The sequence below is a fragment of the Ornithodoros turicata genome, chromosome 1 (genome assembly GCF_037126465.1).
Source record: "Ornithodoros turicata isolate Travis chromosome 1, ASM3712646v1, whole genome shotgun sequence".
NCBI lineage: Eukaryota > Metazoa > Arthropoda > Arachnida > Ixodida > Argasidae > Ornithodoros > Ornithodoros turicata.
Window position 1 is genome coordinate 193,775,810 of NC_088201.1, and position 20,556 is coordinate 193,796,365.

A 20,556-nucleotide genomic window follows, 5' to 3' on the forward strand; every position below is an offset into this window, starting at 1 on the left:
TCAGCACCACTGGGAGGCTTGGTTCCCTCCAGTATGAAATTTGATGGGTTCCTTAATGCTGTGAGCTTCTACATTTTGTCCAACGGCGTTATATACCTCTGTTTAGGAGAAGCGAATGCAAGTCATCATGTGTACACTTGTATCTGCGACAACATCATAAATTGTGCAATTGTGCATTGCCCCTGCTATGGCTGGCAGTGTCATTCACGAACAAAATGTAAATGTCATCTAAGTAAGTCATATGCCGCTATGTTCAACTTACTTAAGTGCACAAGTGCATCGAATACAATTAGGGCCTGGCGCATTTCATCCTGTTGCGTCAATGTTTTCTTGACTTCAATCTGATCATGGCGACGTACCTGTGCAGAAACCATCCTTTCTGCAGAAATCCTTCGTTCAAGCAAATGCTCGAAGGCATGCATAGTTCTCTGCAACAGCCTGCTTATTTTCCGGGCACGTTTTGCGCGTAAAATAGTGCACCCTGAGCGATTGTTGCAAACACTCGAGGTGACGTTGTATTTCACCTTCGACTAAGTACTATCAATAACATAAGGGCCAATTCTCACATTGCGACACCAGACGCGACATCGTCCTGAACTGAGAACGAAGAAATCGTTTGAGTGGGAGACGTTTTTTGTGTGCTGGAACCGTTCTGATCACGCAAACGGGAAAATTTATTGAGATCGCATTTGTGACTTTCCCTCGCATTTTTTCGCATTTGTGTGTGCAAGTAAACGACGCTGACATACGAACAAGCTCGCCTAAGGTGAAGTAACTGTGTGCTTCCAGAGTCTTCCAGTGTGTACGTTTGCACAATATCAGCAGTGAAATGACTCGGCGAAAATATTAGATAAACTACAATGCGATTGTGAATGGCGACATGTTTCGTGGGTGGGCTGTTCAGCTGTCGATGCGTAGGACAAAGAGACCAACATGCTGAATGTCGTTCATAAACAACTTGGTCTTGGTTGATTCCTTCATAGCCCTAAGTTATTCGGGTATTGTGGAAGGACACAGTCGAGAGTGGTGTAGCAGTACAACACAGCCGGTGTCGCTCATGATGAGGTTCATTCCCGAGACCCCGGGACAGGATTTCGGGATTGTGGGGAGTTCAGATGGCGCTTCCAAGTATAGTCCTCCGCGGGTGAGCATTATCTGACCCGCATCCGACCCTACCCGCAGGTTCGAATCTCCAGCCCACACGCAACCCACGTCCCGTTACAAACTGAGACCCGGGTTCGCACGCAGCTCGCATATTTTTTTCCAAAAGCTCACCCGCACCCGGCCCGCTACCCGATGAACGTTGATGAGTAAACTGAAAGTACTCCCTGGTGATGATTATACAGGGTGTCCCAGAAAACGTGTCATTGAATTATAATAAACAAACTACACCACCTAGAGTTATGCGGTTAATGGCATTTGTTCTTACTGGGTTTTTGCCACCTCCTCATGTGAAGGTCGTGTAACGTAAGTTCAATTATGTAAATTTTTGCGAGCTTAAGTCGGAAATTTGCCTAGTAAAGGTCACTTTCTTACCCCACCAATATGAAGAGCGTGCCTAACTTAGTCAAATTAATCATAATTGACAGGGATATTCGGGAGCTATCCCATCGGAAAAAAAAGCCGAACATCATGCTCTAAGGAGGTTGCACACAATAGCGCACGATGAATTTTTCAGCGCAATCTTTGTCAGTCCGACGAAAGGAGGTTGGAAACCCAGCCCTCCCCGGCACCGCAGAAAGAGATAAAACAGGCACGGCTTATCACGCCCGACTTTCGCTGGGATAATGCTTTCCCTCTCCCAATTTTAGGAACTGTTACTTTTTCTACCATCACTCTGGGGGCTGGCTTCGGAACCTCCTTTCGTCGCACTGAGAGAGATTGCGCTCAAAAAGTCATCGCGCGCTATGGTCCGGTGCTCCGAAAACCATGATATTCGGCTATTTTTTCCGATGGGATAGCTCGTGAATATCACTGTGAATTGTCATGAATTTGAGTGAATTCGGCACGCTCTTCATATTGGTGGGGTAAAAAAGTGACCTTTACTTGGCAAATTTCCGAGTTCAGTTCGCAAATATTTACATAATTAAACTTGGAGTACATGTCATTCACATTAGGAGGTGTCAAAAACCTAATAAGAACAAATGCTGTTGACCACATGATTCTAGGTGGCGTAGTTTTTTTATTATAATTCAATGACACGTTTTCTGGGACACCCTGTATATGTCTGTGTGTATGGTTTCTTGTAGGGGGAAAAGGTGCAAATGTGTGTTGGTTTCTGGCTTCAGGCATGGCGCTACGGAACGCGACATGGACAAAAAGGGACACACAGGAGCTGTTGTACACTAACGGTGTGAGCGTTTGATCCGCCCTTGTCAGCGACGTTTTTATTCATGTTTCGAGCGCTGCTGTACAGACGACTAACGAATTGAGGGACTCAGTGTGACTTTCTAATAGTGTTTTGGTAAGATGCATCGACGACACCGGACCGCTGCCCTGCTCCGCACCCAACAATGACTCCTCGCCCCGACCCGCCGCTACCCGCTACCCCAAAAACCTACACCGGCAGCAACGTGCGGGCCACCCGCGGGTGCCCGCAGGTGCCGCGGGCCGTGCAGCACTCTCCTGTGACTATATCGGGGCATTGTGCGAAGTTCATGTGTGTTTTGTTAATTCAACCTTTTCCTGAAGGAAAACGCTCGAGAATTCGCGGTGTAACCACATTGGTAAAATAGTGACGGGGAAATGCTTATTTTTTTTTCTATGATAATGGCGCTCCGTTTTTAGTCATCTAAATTTTACTGCTTCACGTGAAAAGAAGGCGAGTCCCGCTACAATTGAAGTCCCAAGCAGCACAATGTACTGAAAGTCGAGTGCAATAGGGGAGGACGGGGAGGTGGAAGACCTTGAACAGATTTGTGAAACTGAAGAACATTGATAAGACACATACTAGCACCAATGCTGCACTGGACTTTCAGTACATTGTTCTGCTTGGGGTAATAGGAAATATTACTTTATCATTCCCTCACACAGGTGTAACATTCCACTTGAATGAAGAACACCAACAACAAAATGAGAAAAAAACGAACGGAAGGGAACGAAACATTAAATGGTTTACAACACAGCCGCAGCTTGCTTAGCACGTTGTACAATGATTGAAACACGACGTGAGAAAGCACAGAACGGTGAGGGTGGCATCCCCCATTTCGGAGCGAACTATTGTGCAAATACTGGCTGCGGAACTGAAGGGCTGTTCAGCAAATATCTGTACGCACGTGTAGGCAGCGGTCCTCTGCCACCCCCAGTCATAAAAAAAATGTCATTTCGTTACGAAGAAGTGAGTCAATACCTGATGGCTCACACGGGTCTGATTTGCTTGTAATATTTGCTCTCACGAAATCCCGGGATTTCCCGGAAGAAATCACGTGGCTTCAGGACGTCAAAAATTGGCCGGGATCCCGGGATTTTCAGATACAGGATATCCCGATTGACAACCCTACGTTTGTGCTGCCGTCCTTCGGCAAAACTCAAGCGCGTTTTGTTTGTTTTCCATTTTTTTTATTTTTTTAGACCGAGAAAAAAAGAAAGCGAACTCAGAGGAGGTACATATTGACGGATAAGAGAATCGAAGACCCCCTCTACAACTACGCCATTGGCAGTTTTGCTATAGTCCCTGCAGTATTGATTAATTTCAGTTAACGAATTAACTAACGAGGAAACAAAAATAGGCTTATTATCTTTGGACCCTTACAAACATTACGCGCTAAGTCTTCTTTCAGTGCAGCGTACCATATTTATAAAAAAATGACACCTTTTATACTCATACTTCGGAGACTCATACGTCGGAGGTATAACGGCATTCAGAATGCCATTTGTACGAGCGATACTCGTCTAAAAAGAAAAATGGCATGTGAGCGCGATGGAGCAGTATGAATAATGCTCTTCAAGCTGGTCACGCAGTACCCGATATCGCCAATCTAAAGGAAGTGACCCATTCTCTTCTCTTCTCCTTCCTTTCGAGTTTCATGCCTTATCTCGCCTATACACGTGTACAAGCGTAACGTTGCCTCACTTACGCCCCACATGCTATTAGTCTAAATACACTTTAGGAAGACGTGTTCGCAAATCATGGGCATGACACACAAAGAGACAAACAGAACACAAGCCTCAACAGTAATCGATAGACAAATCAGCTGTGGCGGGCTCCATCTACGGACAAACATACACATACAGCCTCCAAGAGCATAAGGGACTAAGTCAAGCAGTAATTCACGAAAAGTCAATGAGTGCCTAAAATGTAACATCCCTGACCGGTAACAAGGGGGTCCATGTTCGACCTCTGGCGCTGGCACCGAAGGATTGGCTTTTTCGTGAATTACTTCTTGAAGCCTCTATGACCTGAGTACGTGAATCATTTATGAACAACTGATTCGTCATGAGAAGATGAGATGACGCCCTGTGTTGCATGTATCCTCAAGGTTGTTCACCACTGCAGTAGAGAAAGAGAGTTTAGTGACAGGAAATGGATAGCCATAATTACTTAGTTATTTTTCGCAGCAAGATTATGTAATTCTGATAGAAAGACAACACTATACCACTTAGGTATTTTTCCTAGTGAACAACATGTCCCAGTAAACCAGAAATATCCCAGGTACGTCCCACAAAGGTCGCACACGTCGCATATGTCCGCCACGTCTATGCGACGTTACCTGTACGTCCACAATGTGACTTTCAAAAATATCTTACTTTCTATATCCCTGGGACATCTCATAGATGTAAAAAGAAAGGAGCAAGCGCGCGCTATTTTTTGGAGACATCTAGGGCACGTGACCCCTAGTGGCATGACGTAATCAAGAGGGAAAATTTTGCGGTTTACTACCTTATTTACCAAGCAATCACAGTATACACGGTAGCTTGAGTTAAAAACATGATATTTGCCATGATGGGGTGTCAGGAACGTTCACAGGTATACGCTGACATCGTTTGCAGACTCACAAGCTAACTGCAAAGACGTTGTCACCGTTGCAAACGTCATACGCTACGCTACACTTGATGAACGTACTCAAACAATTTGTATCCCAGTATATGCTCGTTCTTGTATCTCTTGAAATCCGCGTACGCGGTGGAGGGGCCAAAAAGGGTGCCTAAGTCTTATATGGTGAAAGGCGAAAGCACATTTATTAAACCGTGGTCTGCATTCGTCTTGGATTAGGGCCGAAAGGCCTCCGGGCTGCCAGTTACCACACTACAATACGCTTATGGTTCCAAAAGCCTAGCCATAATGTAGCCTTGAAGTAAAACATTGTTACATATCTGATGAGAATGTGTGGCACCCCACTGCATAGTATATAGCACATTTCTAAAAGAACACATTTATAGCGATATATGCAGATTTGAGAACATTCTGTGAATATCCAAATATCCCGAAGTTGACGTCCGTGGAATGCGGAAAAAGTGGGACAAACCATAGTCGTCAGGACGTACATGCGGCGTCTACGGTCTCTCTGCAATGATCCATGGGATATACAAACATCCAATTTTTGATATCAGGTGGACATCTCCTAGACGTCTATGGTTTACTGGGGTATGTAGTACGCCCACAATATTTCTGCAGTAGACCCTCTACAACGTAAATAATGTGGCTTTAGTCGCAACAGTAATGCACCAAGTGCAAGACAAATATTGTAGATTGTACGCATTTAGCGTACATGGCAGCTGGACTGCATGTAACGTGTCCGCAATTTATTCGTGCACCTGATGCCAGGCAGACCCAGCTTCATTCAACCTTCAGCGTCCGCCTCTGCTAATTCTCAAGTTAGATTCTTAATACTATTGTGTTGTCAACCGTGGATACGGAGCGCAGTAACTAACAGACAGCTGCGCAATGGATTCATGAGGCCTCCTATTTTCATATCGCAATTGTCTTAACGCGACTGTTCTGCTGTAGGAGCTATATATTTCATAAGCATGAACTTAAACCTCGACTTACCTCCATATTGCTCTCTTTCTTTTTGTTTTTGCCTTGGTCCTCGGGAGCACTTTGAAAATTTGTGTGTACGGCATCTAGCTTCAGACGATTACATACCGGGACTCCAGATCGCCTCTGGGGTCGCACTTTGCCTATGAAAATATTCATGGACGAAATCCCTGGAGTAAATCGTTGCCTAAAGGTGTGGAACTTACTCCGCACGGCAATCAATCGCTGCGAGTCAACAGCTTCGCACAATTTGAGCTATTGGTAACTTCTAATTGGTAACACTCGAATGCTCAGATGAATTCTTCTAACAGCAGAGAGTGTCGCCCCGTCGCATTCCCAACAAGTTCGCTCTGGCTAATCACAAATCGCTGCAGCTCACAAAAGGCAAGGTTAGCACAAGGAAGTGCAACTTCCAAACGATGTCATGCCAAAGAAATGTTCACGTGTCACTTGTTTCCGGTGTTAGCAATGCATAACGGCTGTTTGCTAATGCACAATGCACATAGAAGGAAACCAAAGAAGCCAAGAGGCCAAGCCCATGCTTTAGTGAACTGAGCACGAGGAAGCTGATGAAGATGATGAAGACGAACCAACGCCAGGCAACGCCGAGTGCATGCCGACCATCTGAAACTCAGATCAACCTGAGCACCCTCTGAGTCGATTCAACCTTTGCCCTGGCCACAAACGGACGCAACGACAGCTACGTCAGAGAAGCCAGAGCAAAAACAGGACCATCCCAGGTCACCGCGGTACCCTAAAAGAACCCCCAAACCTCCGTCGCGATACGTCCATCTTGAAGGCAGGAAAGTAGTGGACTGAGCACGAGGAAGCTGATGAAGATAATGAAGACGAACGTGAGACGAGGAATAAACGGTTATGTTCTCTGTGGCTCTAGCTCTCTGTGAGTCTAGGAAGACTACACTACACATGCCCATCTAAGACAGTTAAAACTTAGAGCAGTGACTTCGGCTGGCCGATTATTTAACAGCATGGCCGAGAAACCAAGAAATATGTTTTCTAAAGAACTACAAATAGCTGGAGCAAAATACTTATCCCACATGTCATTAAAAATATGCATATGTGCAATAGGTGATGACACGATAGGTAGGTAATGCATAACGTGCAGGTCTCTTCACGAATTCTCAACTCCACATAACATGACATTATAGTTACAGAGCCAATGAGCATAGCAAGAAAACGTATTCATATGGAAATAGTTAGCACAATGGTTCCGAAACTTGGCCATCCCGCAGCCCATTAAAATAGAGGTGACCTCCCTCCCTCGTCACGATGCCGGACGTTTTCCCATCTCCGCCCATGAACGTCGGCCGAAAACGTTACTATGACGTGTTCTTTGGGCTACATTTAGAGCGAGTTCACTGAGCAAGAAAGTCTTGCGCAACTGCAGGATTGCGCGACCATGAAAGCATACTTGCTTATGAAAGTGAGCCTGTTTCTTGGGGCATAGTTTCTCGAAACGAGGACAACGTTTCGGCACCGCAACTCTAAGTCCGTGCATGATATTGAGGTGTGAGCTCCACTTTGTTTTGTGTCCACAGCGGAGAAGCCGAACACGCATAAGTACGTTGGCACGAATAGAAGGAATATTTTAATGACTTTTCTTGTCAATAGCGGGCATTCCGTGGCCAAACCTACACAAAATTCGGGAAGTGATTGTTGGGGAAACTGGCGCCTCAAACTTGAATCTGAACTCAGGCCCATGAACTGCTCTTCGTCTGCTGTAATAAAGCCGTCGGGAAGAGAAGTCGTGTGAAATGGGTCCAGTCGTGTTTATTGTCCTCGATCTACAGAAAGTACTTCTCAAACTGAATCTTGAGAGCCGGGATATGTCCCTTAATACACTCTAAACCTGGTACCTTCTAGTAAAGGGTACAACTTTCAAAAGTTTTACCCTCTATTTCAGAAGTTACCCTGTAGCCTATGGGCGATACCCTCTATAAACGTTACACAGATCACCTATAAATAGAGGTTACTGTTTCCTAACCGCCACACCGACATAAAAGTTACAGTTTCGCCAGGCATGGCTGTCTCTAAGACGCCCGCCTCTTCACAGACGCTACAGAACAAATGGTGCTCAAAATGAGCTCTCATCGGTGCAGAACGCATACTGCCATTCGCAACATATAGCTATAATATGCGTAATTCATCTAAAGGCATCCAGTGGCGAAAAGCGAGTGATCACTACATGTACAGACTCACATGCACAACAAAATAAATAAATAAATAATTGCCACTGGAGCATATGTATTATTTAATTGGCAAACTTGGAACTACAGCTGAGGCAAGAGCACGAGGACGTCACAATACCAACACTTCAGCTGTGGTGAACGACATTCAGTTTCAAGGAGGTATACTCTTGGCAGTCCTCACGTTGTTGCAACTTCCTCTCCAGTACGCCGAAAACATTTCTATTCCTTTCCGATATGTCAGAATGATACATCAGCGACGCAGCTATTGTTAATCAGAAGCACACAAAGAAGTAAAACACAAGGATGACAAAGGACTAAGCAAATAACGGACGTAACACACACACGTACACACTGTGTTGAACCGTTGAACCGTGTTGAAGAGACAGGTTGTGCTGCGATTAATGTTCCTAGACTGTCCAGCAACGTACGACTGTACGTAACTACATAAACTTTGTAGTGAACACACCGTAGAAATACCCTGATAAAGTTCATCACTTCAATCTTGTGCTTTCTTCACAATTCTGAACACGATCCGCAGTTCGTACAGACGCAGAGACACATTAACGTAACGCACACTGATCCGAAACTCTCGTACTGAATGATTGAATGTGCGGCTTGAACGAGAACACAGTGGCTTGTGAGCAGTGCCTTTTATACAGGTTACAAAGAAACAAGAAAAACAAACGAAGGAAATTCAAACGCGGAATTCGTTTAGAAGTTACAACGTTCCTATAAAGGGTACATTTATAAGTTACGACGATTGGATTTCCGTTGAACTCTGAAGTAACCTCTATTGCTCCTCCAGTGTCACGTTACAAGTCGTGTTTAACCTCAAAATAGAGGTATCGGACGTGTAACCTCTATGATATTTGGAAATCTACGTCTATATAGAGGTTACATTTTGCTAAAAGTTACAATAAAGGGTACCGAGTTAAGATTGTATAACTGAGGACTTCAGCAGCGTCACACGATTCTGCACTCTGCGCCACGACTGCGCGGTGCATCGTGAAGGCAGGGCGTCCGTGTATGCCGCGATAGACGCAGACGCCGTGGCGTTTTGAGGGAGGGAGTGGACCTCAGGACATCGATTTTCGCCTTCTTGCGTGTCAAATCAGGCTTTAAAGCGAGTTTCTTGTGACGCCTCGAAAGCGTTGCACACCCGTTGCATACCATGCATGTAAGTGCGTTTATGAGAAACCTCCGCGTCTGCAGCCACGGGCTTCCTGGTCACGCAGAATAGCGAACACATCCGTCGCATTTTTTTCTTTTAATTTTTGAATGTTTCACAGTTTCGGAACAACTGACTTAGCACACAAGATCAGACAAAATTCCGACGAGGACATCACTGCACTGTGGCACTACGACACCCTCCACATCGTTCTTGTAGCGACTCGCCAAGTACGGTCGCACTGCCAGATGTACAAGTGTTTTCTTTATCTTTGCTTTCTCTTTTCTCCTTCTCAGAAAACACTGCGCTCAACTCCACATCAATGGCCACTCAACAAGCACCTGCTGACATCTCTGCCATTCAGATCAAACTCCCGGAATTCTGGTCCAACGACCCTCAAGTCTGGTTCACCCAAGTGGAAGCACAGTTTGCACTACGGAACATATCATCACAGACGACTCGATTCAACTACGTTGTTGCCGCATTAACCCCATCCGTCGCCACAGAGGTTCGTGATGTACTTCTTTCGCCACCAGATGAAAAACCGTACGACACGCTGAAAGAACAACTCATCAGCCGGACATCAGCGTCAGAACAACGACGTATACAACAGCTGCTCACATCGGAGGAGCTGGGCGACAGGAGGCCTACTCAACTTCTCCGTCGTCTGCAACAACTGCTCGGAGAAAAGGCCAGCACCATTGATGAGACTCTATTGCAGGAGCTTTTCCTTCAGCGGCTCCCAGCCAGCGTTCGTATGATACTGGCGTCAGCGAAGAGCACAACGTTGTCGGACATCACCAACATGGCCGACAACATCATGGACGTTGGCTCCCCGGTCATCGCTGCCGTCGGATCCCAACACGAACCCCCGGCTATTATGGAGCTCCGGAAGGACATCATAGACCTCAAAGACACGTTAGCCGCACGGGACAGCCACGCCATCGATGACCTCCGCGCCATGATGAACGCGCCGAGATGAACAAGCTGGTCAAGATGGTGCAGTCGCTCGGCCCAACGCAGCGAGGCCGGAGCCGATCAGCTTCACGCCGACCAGCGCCAGCCCGACGACAGTCTCCAGCACCGAGCAACAATGGTAATGCACTTTGCTGGTATCACCAAACATTCGGCGACAATGCCAGACAGTGCCAACCACCGTGTTCGAGAGCGGGAAATGGGACGGCCAGCAGCTAACGGCGGTAAGCGAAGCTGGTCACCCACCCACCCGCCACCGACTCTTCTATGTCACGGATCGCGTCACCAAACAGCAGTTCCTCGTCGACACAGGTGCACAAGTGAGCATCATCCCGGCGTCAACAACGCATCGCCGTGGCAAACCGGCTGCACCTGAACTCTACGCTGTGAACGGCTCCGCGATTCACACGTACGGTGAGCGTTCCCTTACTTTGGACATTGGCCTGCGACGAACATCCCGTTGGATCTTTGTGGTTGCTGATATTCCCTACGCCATCATCGGAGTGGATTTTCTACGCTATTTTGGACTACTAGTGGACATTCGCCAAAATCGCCTTCTAGATTCAGTGACATCTATGACTACTCCTGGCACGCTATCACGCCTTCTTTCACTGAATCTCACTACCATCCGTCCTGGCCTTTCAAACTCGTTTTCCAACATCTTGGAAAAGTACCCGTCTCTCACCCGTCCGGTAAACACTGAGCTACCTGTCAGCCACGATATCAGCCACCACATCGAGACCAACGGACCGCCAACATTTGCACGACCCCGTCGACTGTCACCTGAAAAGCTGCAGATCGCCCGGCGCGAATTTGAGCACATGCTGCAGCTAGGCATCATCCGACCATCGTCGAGCCCCTGGGCTTCGCCGCTGCACATGGTGCCCAAGGCTACTTCAGGTGATTGGAGGCCGTGCGGGGACTATCGTGCTCTTAACCGAGTTACGGTCCCAGACCGCTATCCCATACCGCACATACAAGACCGCATCACTCCGTGGAGCGACCATCTTTTCACGGATAGATCTGAAGCGGGCCTACCATCAGATACCCGTCCACCCCGATGACATACCGAGGACGGCAGTCACCACACCATTCGGACTGTTCGAATTCGTTCGTATGCCCTTCGGATTGCGAAACGCCGCGCAAACGTTTCAGCGCTTCATCGATCACGTCGTCCGCGGTATGGACTACTGCCACGCGTACATTGACGACATTCTTGTTGCAAGTGCGTCACCTGAAGAGCATGAGGAACACCTAAATGCTTTGTTCGCAAAATTGGAACAATTCGGAATAGTCATCAACACAGCGAAGTGCGTATTCGGAGTGTCATCACTAGACTTTCTCGGACACAAAATCGACAGCAACGGAATTCGACCACTACCAACGAAGGTTCAGGCAATCACTGACTTCCCAGCTCCAACGACGAAACGTCGCCTGAGGGAGTTCCTGGGACTTGTCAATTACTATCACCGATTCGTTCCCAACTGCGCCGAAACCATCGAGCCTCTCCACAAGCTTCTCAGCAAAAAGCATAAAAACGACAAAATTGGACCGTTGGAGTGGGGCGATCGAGAGAACGCTGCCTTTGAGGATATCAAACGCCATCTCGCCAACGCAGCTCTGCTAGCCTACCCACAGCCGGACGCGCCAACATCTCTTATGACGGATGCGTCAGACACCGCCATCGGCGCCGTCCTCCAACAACGCATCAACGACGAGTGGCAGCCCATCTCTTTCTTTTCTCGCAAGCTGAGTCCGACAGAACGCAACTACAGTACATTCGGACGAGAACTCCTTGCAGTATACTCTTCAATTCGCCATTTCAGTCACTTCCTCGAAGGACGCGAATTCACCGTATTCACAGATCATAAACCACTGACATTTGCTCTGAGATCGGTGAAGGCCCAGTCCGGATCCCACACATCTAGAGAACTTTACTAGTTTGAACCGCACCGGCTTTCAACAAACATAACAAGATACAGTTAACGTTTCGGGTCCCATCATCATCTACATCAACATCTAGAGAACTCCGGCAGATGTCGTTCATACTTGAATTTACCTCCGACATCCAGTACGTGAAAGGCAAGAACAACGACGTCGCCGACTGTCTTTCTCGGATACACGCTGTAAACTCAACGCCACCGGCTCGCACTGACTACAACGCCATTTCTAAAGCTCAGAAAGATGACCAAGAACTCATCCAAATTTCAAGTGGCCCAGGAACGCTGACTTTCCAGAGCATCACTCTTCCCGATTCGAACACTACCCTTGTGTGCGAAACATCGACTGGAAAAGCCCGACCATTCATCCCTCTAGTCTTTCGAAAGGACATCTTTCACGGCATCCACATCCTTTCCCACCATGGCATTAGAGCTTCCCAACGACTCATCACGTCAAGATTCTTCTGGCCATTAATGAACAGAGACGTCAGGCACTGGGCTCGCACATGTGACGCGTGCCAGCGCTCTAAAATTCATCGTCACACGTCCAGCCCCATCTCAACCTTTCCGGCACCAGAAGCACGCTTCGCGCGAGTTCATTTAGATATTGTGGGTCATCTTCCCCCATCCCAAGGCTACCGCTACATCCTCACCGCGGTAGACCGCTTCACCCGTTGGCCCGAGGGAACGCCCATGGAGGACATTCCCGCCCCAACGGTGGCCCGCACTTTCGTTTCTACCTGGGTTGCTCGCTTCGGCGTACCATCAACAGTAACAACAGATAGAGGCGCCCAATTCGAGTCATCCCTCTTCAAGGAACTTCTCACCATCATAGGATGCGACAGATTACGCACGACAGCCTACCATCCAGCTTCAAACGGCCTCGTCGAGCGTTTCCACAGGCAGCTAAAGTCATCTATCATGGCTCGTGGGGATGTTCGATGGACAGATGCCCTCCCTTTTGTCTTGCTCGGCATAAGAACAGCTCTCAAAGCTGACATCGGCTGCAGTGCTTCGGAGCTCGTTTACGGCACCCCGCTGCGTCTCCCTGGCGAGTTCATTACACCTCTCCCTGCAGCAAAGATTCCGGATCCCGCTAACTATGCCCACTAACTTCAACAGTTTATGGCCACACTACGCGCCGTCCAACCAAGAGCACTGGACAACGACGCATCGTTCGTGAGCCCGGAAATGGAATCTTGCTCGCACGTGTTTCTTCGCCACGATGCAGTCAGGAAGTCACTGCAGCCCCCCTACGACGGCCCATACCGCGTTCTCAAGCGCAGCCGGAAGCATTTTACTATACTTATCAACGGACGCAACGAAGTCGTCAGTGTTGACAGACTAAAGCCAGCAATAATTGGCAACGGGAGCAGCGACAGAACGGGAACCCTGCCTCAACAAAAGACACCCACACGTCTTGAAAACCCCTCCGGCAAGCCCCCTGCAGCGCAGAGGACACATGCAGAAGAGCCCTATATCACCCGCTCCGGCAGACGGGTGCGGTGGCCACAGCGACTTGTGCTCGGACACTGACGAGTATTTTTGTTATTTTCTCGCTCGTTCCTCACTAGAGGGGGAGTGCTGTAGCGACTCGCCAAGTACGGTCGCACTGCCAGATGTACAACTGTTTTCTTTATCTTTGCTTTCTCTTTTCTCCTTCTCAGAAAACACTGCGCTCCCGTCCTCTCTTTCCTTCCTCTCGCTTCCCTTTTTCCCTTGCCGCGCTCTGCGGCTGAAAAGCTGTAAATGCCAGTGGGCCTCCGACCTTTGAAGTAAATAGATTGCTTTTAAACACACTCAACTGCTTCCGTGTTCTCCGTGCCTTTACTTGTGGCGACCCGACATTCTCTTTCTCATTCTTCGCGGCTCTGTACACACAAAATGTAAGAAAATGTTTATGTTCCAAACACGTAACTCACAACTTTTATGATCGCACATATTCCACACTTTTTTCCTGCTTTCTTGTCCATCTTGTACCAGATGTCATCCTGACGATAATATTCAGGTGTGGTGAAGTCTTTTCCCTTGTCAGCGTACACATGTGCCAAGCTGCAGAGGAATAAAACGTCGCAATTAAAATCATTTTCGACCAGAATCCATCGAAGCGAGTGTAGGTGTCACAAGCAGTTCGAAACGCATACTTCGTGCACTTGCAGCAAAGTAAAACATTTCCAAAAGGTTACTATGCAATGAATCCTGCGCGTTTCTGACAAGCCAATACAAATTAAATTAATTCTCCAAATTCTAGTTGGTTTGAATGTAAATGCATGTGGAACTCTAGTGTGTCTGAGCTGCCTATTCACAGAACGAGAAATGATGTGTCTTGTATGATATGCACAGAAAAATAGCCGCTCTTGAGAGGGAGACTCGTGTGTGCTCTGGAAGAGCTTGAGCCATTTCGTGAGGGGAAACAGCTTGCTTTTCAAGTCACCAGTAGAGACGATGATGCGAATCCATTCCCTCCATCAGTTTTTCCATTAGTTTTGGGGGACTGCCTGGTTTGGGGTTAGGGAACAACCAATTCGTCCTTCATGTAGGCGGCACATATCCCTTCTGCCGTGTTATACACATCAAGGAGAATAACAATAACAACAACGAAAGAAAGAAGCACGAAGACAGAATAACTGGTCAATACGGGAGCTTTCGGGCAGAGCCTGACCTTCTTCAGACGAAAGCAGCAGACAAAAACATTGCTTATATAAGGAGTGGGATCGGTGAGAGAAGGAATCAAAGAATAAGAGAGAAGCAACGCATGCAAAGATGCCGCGTTGCTTCTCTCATTATGCGTGCAGCATTTTACTCAAGTATTCACAACAAGTAAAGCACTACGCAATGATGCTCTGGTATGCACAAGAGACAAATGATTTGCGGAAAACTTATTCAATTTTATTATATCGATTTTATTTATATCGATATTTGATGCAAGCCTGTGACTGACATGCTCGTCGACTTCCCCATAAACAAACAAACAATGTGTCACAGTGATACTATATATACTAAACATTTTGCAAGCATGTCTACTGACATGTTAACATGTACTAGCTAAAGAAATATTTGCTCTTCTGTTTTTCTAACCGTCCTCTAAAAAATTCGGTCTTATATACATATATAAAAAAAGGAAACATTCTGCGCCTGGAGCATTGTCACCACTCTCTGTTCGTAAAACATCTTTATTTCCGTCATTGCTTCCAATTGCAGCTGGTGTTTTTGTTTTTCCAACTTCAGGACCTCTCCATATAGCTGCGCAGACGGCTTCCTTTTGTTTCTAGGGGCACCTGCATTGTGACTGCGGCTTGGACGTGGGGCTGACTACGGAAGCCTGCTCCTTCGTGATTGGTGGACATCGGTGGAAAAGGATGGCACAAATGGTTCTGTTGACCCATCTGGGAGAATGCCCGTTGCTGCGTCAACGGTGGAGGAACCCTCACCTCGCTGTGTGGCCATTCTGCAGTGGCACAGTGAGTGAGTGATTGAGGGTTTTCTGGCGCATGAGCGACTACGGCTATTATGCGCCAAGACAATGATAAAATGTTATCTATTTAAAAAGGGGAATAATTCAGTTAAAATTTAGTTTAAAAGTACTTGATGCAACCAACATCGTTTAAAAAATTGTATACACAATTAAAAGAACCACGGGCTCATCACCCAGCAAAAGTGCGGGATGGAAGGGAATGTTATATTTGTAAAAGACGGGAAAGTGGCGGCGACGGTGAGCTTCATGCGGTGGGTACATTATCAGATGATGCAGAACAGAAAGCGGTTCCCTGCAAGGCACACACTGGGGTGGATCCTCCTCCCGTAAAAGGAATCCGTGTGTCAGGTAGGTGTAGCCAATACGTAACCGAGCTGACAGAATTTCGTGAAGCCGGTTACTGAAAGCATGTGTGGGCTTGCCTATGTCATGTTTGATTAGATGGAGTTTATTAGTGTTCTGTGTGTTCTGCATGTTTTTGCCATTTCTCATTAATCGTCTTTCGTATGACTGAGCGCAAGTCTTCAGCTGCCACTTCTGTAAATGCGAGGTCGCCGGACAGTGCCTCGACAGCGGCCTTGTCGGCTTGCTCGTTGACACGTATACCTACGTGACTTGGCGCCCAGCAGAGTGTTAGAGAGAAACCTTTGTTTGTAATTTGGCTGAATAAATGCTGGGCCTGTTGCACAAGCGGATTCTTTTGTTTCCGTAAGCTACATATAGCTTGTAGACAGCTGAGGGAATCGGTGTGCACGACTGACGTATCAATGTGAGAGTGTAACACATGATTAAAAGCAAGGATCACAGCGTATACCTCTGCACTGAAAATGGAAAAAGTATTTGGCAGACGGCGAGACACAGCAGACGTGCCTGTGACCATAGCACATGAAACCTTTGAGCCCGTTCTAGAGCCATCCGTGTAAAGGGCGACATGGTCCCCAAAACTGTCCTTTAATTATAAGAACTCCTGCTGGAGCACAACTGTAGAGGTTTCTTGCTTTTTATATTTAAGTAACGATGTGTTGTGTGTTGGTAGTGGCTGCCATGGGGGAAGCCTCCCACCACTTGCTACTAGAGTCACCCTGCCCTGGTCAGGGAAGCCGTAAGCTTCCATTTCCAGGGACAGTCGCATACTAAAAGAAGGGATGACAGAAGGTATGTTCAAAAACAGCTGCTGGAAACGGGTTTCTGTGGCACAGGCTAGGGCAGGGTGCTGCGGGTAAGATCTCACCTTCATTGCATATGTAGAGGCAAGGTAAAATCTCCGTTTTTCGAGCGACCATTCATTGCACTCTGCATACAAGCTTTGAACTGGAGATGTTCGAAAAGCTACCAACACCAGACGGAGACCCTGGTGGTGAACTGGGTCTAAAACCGCCAGAGCAGACTTCCGTGCAGAGCCATAAACCAAAGACCCGTAGTCAAGCTTTGAGCGAATGACGGAAATATAAATACGACGCAGGACTTCCCGGGCTGCACCCCAAGACCTGTGCGACAAGATCTTGAGTATATTTAAGGCCTTCATTGACTTGACTCTGAGATTTTTTATGTGAGACGCGAAATTGAGCTTTTGGTCAAAGATGACACCAAGGAATTTGTGTTCAGGCATGACAGTAATATCCTGGCCATTCATTCTGAGTGTGGGCTCAGGAAACGCACCCCTTACTCTTGAAAATGGAACACAAACAGTTTTCTCAGGGGAAAACTTGAAACCGTTTTTGGTGAACCAGTCTGAAAGTTTGTTTATGGTGAGCTGGAGCTGTCTCTCACACCTAGAAACGCTTGTGGGAGAACAGGATATTTGAATGTCATCCTCATATAAGGAGTACGTGACAGACGGTGGAATTGCATGGACGACAGTGTTCATCTTTACAATAAAGAGTGTTACGCTTAGAACAGACCCCTGCCGGACTCCATTCTCTTGTGTGAACAGGCGGGACTGTACAGTTCCCGGCTGCACCCTAAATGTCCTCCTCTGAAGAAAGTTTGCAACGCAACGGAAGAGACGACCACGTATCCCAAAAGAGTGTAGGTCACGAAGAATGCCATACCGCCAGGCGGTATCGTACGCCTTTTCGAGGTCGAAAAAGATGGATACACAATGCTGCCGTCTGGCAAAAGCCTCCCCAATACCGGTCTCCAAACGCAATAGGTGGTCTGTTGTTGAGCATGCAGTTCTAATGTCACACTGATATCGGTCTAGGCATTCATTTTCTTCAAGGTAGTACGTAAGTCTGCAGTTCACCATACGTTCAAAAGTTTTTCCTAAGCAACCGGTAAGGGCAATAGGCCTGTAACTCCTTGGACTGGAAGAACTTTTCCCTGGTTTTAGCAGTGGAATGATGATCGCCTCCTTCCAGCGGGATGGGAGGCGGCCCTCATTCCAGACAGAGTTAAAGAAGCATAGAAGAGTTTCTAGCAATGAAGGTGTTAAATGCTGCAGCATAGAGTACGTGATGCGATCTGGCCCTGGAGCTGTCTGTTTTGAAATGTTCAGTGCTCTTAAAAGTTCTGTTATGTTAAAAGGCCTATTGTAAGCGTAGTTGTCGCCAGTACCACATGACAGGTTGCACTTCTCGGCAGAATCCTTGATCTTCAAGAACTGGCGTGTGTAATGAACGGAAGAGGAAACGTTTTGGAAGTGTTCGCCTAAGGCGTCAGCTTGGTCTTCAATGCTCGGACACGTGGTTCCATTTATTTGCAGAAGTGGAACAGAGAAGCTCCTGTAGTCGCCTCTGATTTTTGTCCATCTGTCCCATACAAACTTGGATGGAGTGCTACTATTTAAGGTGGATACGAAATTTTCCCAAGATTGCCGTTTCGCTTGTTGCCGTGTCCACCTCGCTTTCGCACGGGCTCTTTTAAAAGCGAGTAAGTTTGCTGGGGTTGGGTATCGGCGGAACTTACCCCATGCACAGTTCTGTTCCCGTCTGGTGTTCGCACAGTCACTCGTCCATCAGGGCTTGCAGCGTCTAGGGAGGCGACCTGAAGATTGCGGAATGGACTTAGTGGCTGCGTTGATAATACTGTGTGTAATAATGTCATTTGCTTCATTAATGCCTAGTCCATGAAGTGATTCTGTTGACAGAATGGCTTCTTGCTTAAAGGAGCCCCAATCGGCAAGTTGTGTTTTCCAACGGAGTGGTCGGGTAGTGAGGGTAGCTGCCAGTTGATTGAGTTTTAATACAAAAGGGAAGTGTTCGCTACTGTAAGGACTGTCGGCAACTGTCCACGAAATGTCTTGGTATACAGATGGACTACATAGTAAAATGTCAATGGCTGAGAAAGTATGTGCAGCCGAATTGACATGTGTTGCACTCCCTGTGTTGAGAAGGCAGATTGGCAGAGATGTTAGCATTTTCTCTAACATCCTACCTCGTGTGTCAACTTTTGAGCAACACCACAGAGGATGGTGTGCATTAAGATCTCCAAGCAGCAGAAAAAGCTGTGGCAGCTGTCTGAGAAGGTCTTCAAGTTGTTTTTCTTCAACCTTAGCTGATGGTGGTAGGTACAGAGAACACACCGTCATCACACGGTCAGTGCAAATCTGCACTGCAACGGCCTCAAGATTTGTAGAAAGTGGGACATCTCTCGCGGGAAGTGCTCTCGCCGTGAGGATGGCCACACCTCCAGAAGCACGTGCAGCGTCCGTTCGGCCTTTTCTGTATACGTTCCACCGTCGGAGGTGGCATGGAGTTTCAAAGTTCAGGTTCGTTTCTTGAAGACAGAAACAGACAGCACTGTGTCCGTCTGATATATCATCGATGTCATCAAGATTCCCCAGAAGACCACGACAGTTCCACTGAATGATACTCTTGCAACTGGAACTTATTAGGAGTAAGCAGAGGAAGGGGACCAGCAAGGACTGAAATGCAACCTGAAAACGTGAAGAACCCGTGAAATGTGGGAACACGAATGTGGAGAATCAAGGAGCCTGTATCCTTGGTGGAGGAACCTTTTGCTGTTCTTGGCCTTTCAGACCCCGTCCTCTGCCAGTGCTTTTCTTTCTCTGCTCTTTGCCCAAGGACGAAGTAGTACTTGGAAGACTCGATGACGACTTCTGCGATAAGCAGTCGTCATCATCAACATCCATGTCTTGACTTGTACTTTGGGACGGGCCCTTGGCAATCCCGTCCCAAACGGAGGGAGATGCAACAACCTCCTTTGAGGTTGTGACGGCCTCTCCTTGGGTGATTGGCTGTGTGGCCACGGGAAAAAGCACCTCTGTGACCCTCTCTTTGGGTTGGGGAGTGTGGTGTGGAGGCCCAGAGGTCTGGGTCTCCACTGAAACTGAGTGGTGCCACTCCCCTGCGCACCACATCAGAGAAAGTTCCTTTCTACTGGAACTGGGCTCTCGCCGCTCGGTATGTGACGTTTTGCTCAACCTTTATCTTGAGAACCTGTTTCTCCTCCTGCCAGAACTGACAGGATCTCGAGTACGCGGGGTGGTTACCTTCACAGTTAGTGCATCGGATATAATTTGAGCATGTCTCTGACGAATGGTCTTTGCCAGCACACCTTGCACAGACAGCCTATCCACGGCACACCTGCAAACCGTGGCCAAACTTCTGGCACTTGTAGCAGCGTCTTGGATTGGGGATATATGCCCTCACATGACAATTTAGATAGCCAGCTTTGATTGTTGATGGAAGACTGTGGAGCTTGAAAGACAGGACTACATGTTTCGTGGGAATCTCTTTCCCCTCTCTGCGCATCACGATTCGTTTTGCCGAGACTACACCCTCTTCAGCCAGCCCTTCCTCAAGTTCGGAGTCTGAGCACTCAAGTAGTTCGCTCTCAGATATCACACC

The 20,556-nt window shown here is 47.4% G+C and overlaps 1 protein-coding gene across 2 annotated transcripts in view; it reads right to left on the bottom strand.

Annotated features, from left to right (window-relative positions):
- The window catches only part of LOC135378912 (atlastin-2-like), a 277,503-nt gene that overhangs the window by 173,810 nt on the left and 83,137 nt on the right, over positions 1 to 20,556 (bottom strand). For both annotated transcript variants that reach the window (XM_064612076.1, XM_064612075.1), the window contains one exon: positions 14,193 to 14,322. In XM_064612076.1, coding sequence (XP_064468146.1) covers positions 14,193 to 14,322 — 130 coding nt within the window. The remainder of the gene's footprint in view (positions 1 to 14,192; positions 14,323 to 20,556) is intronic.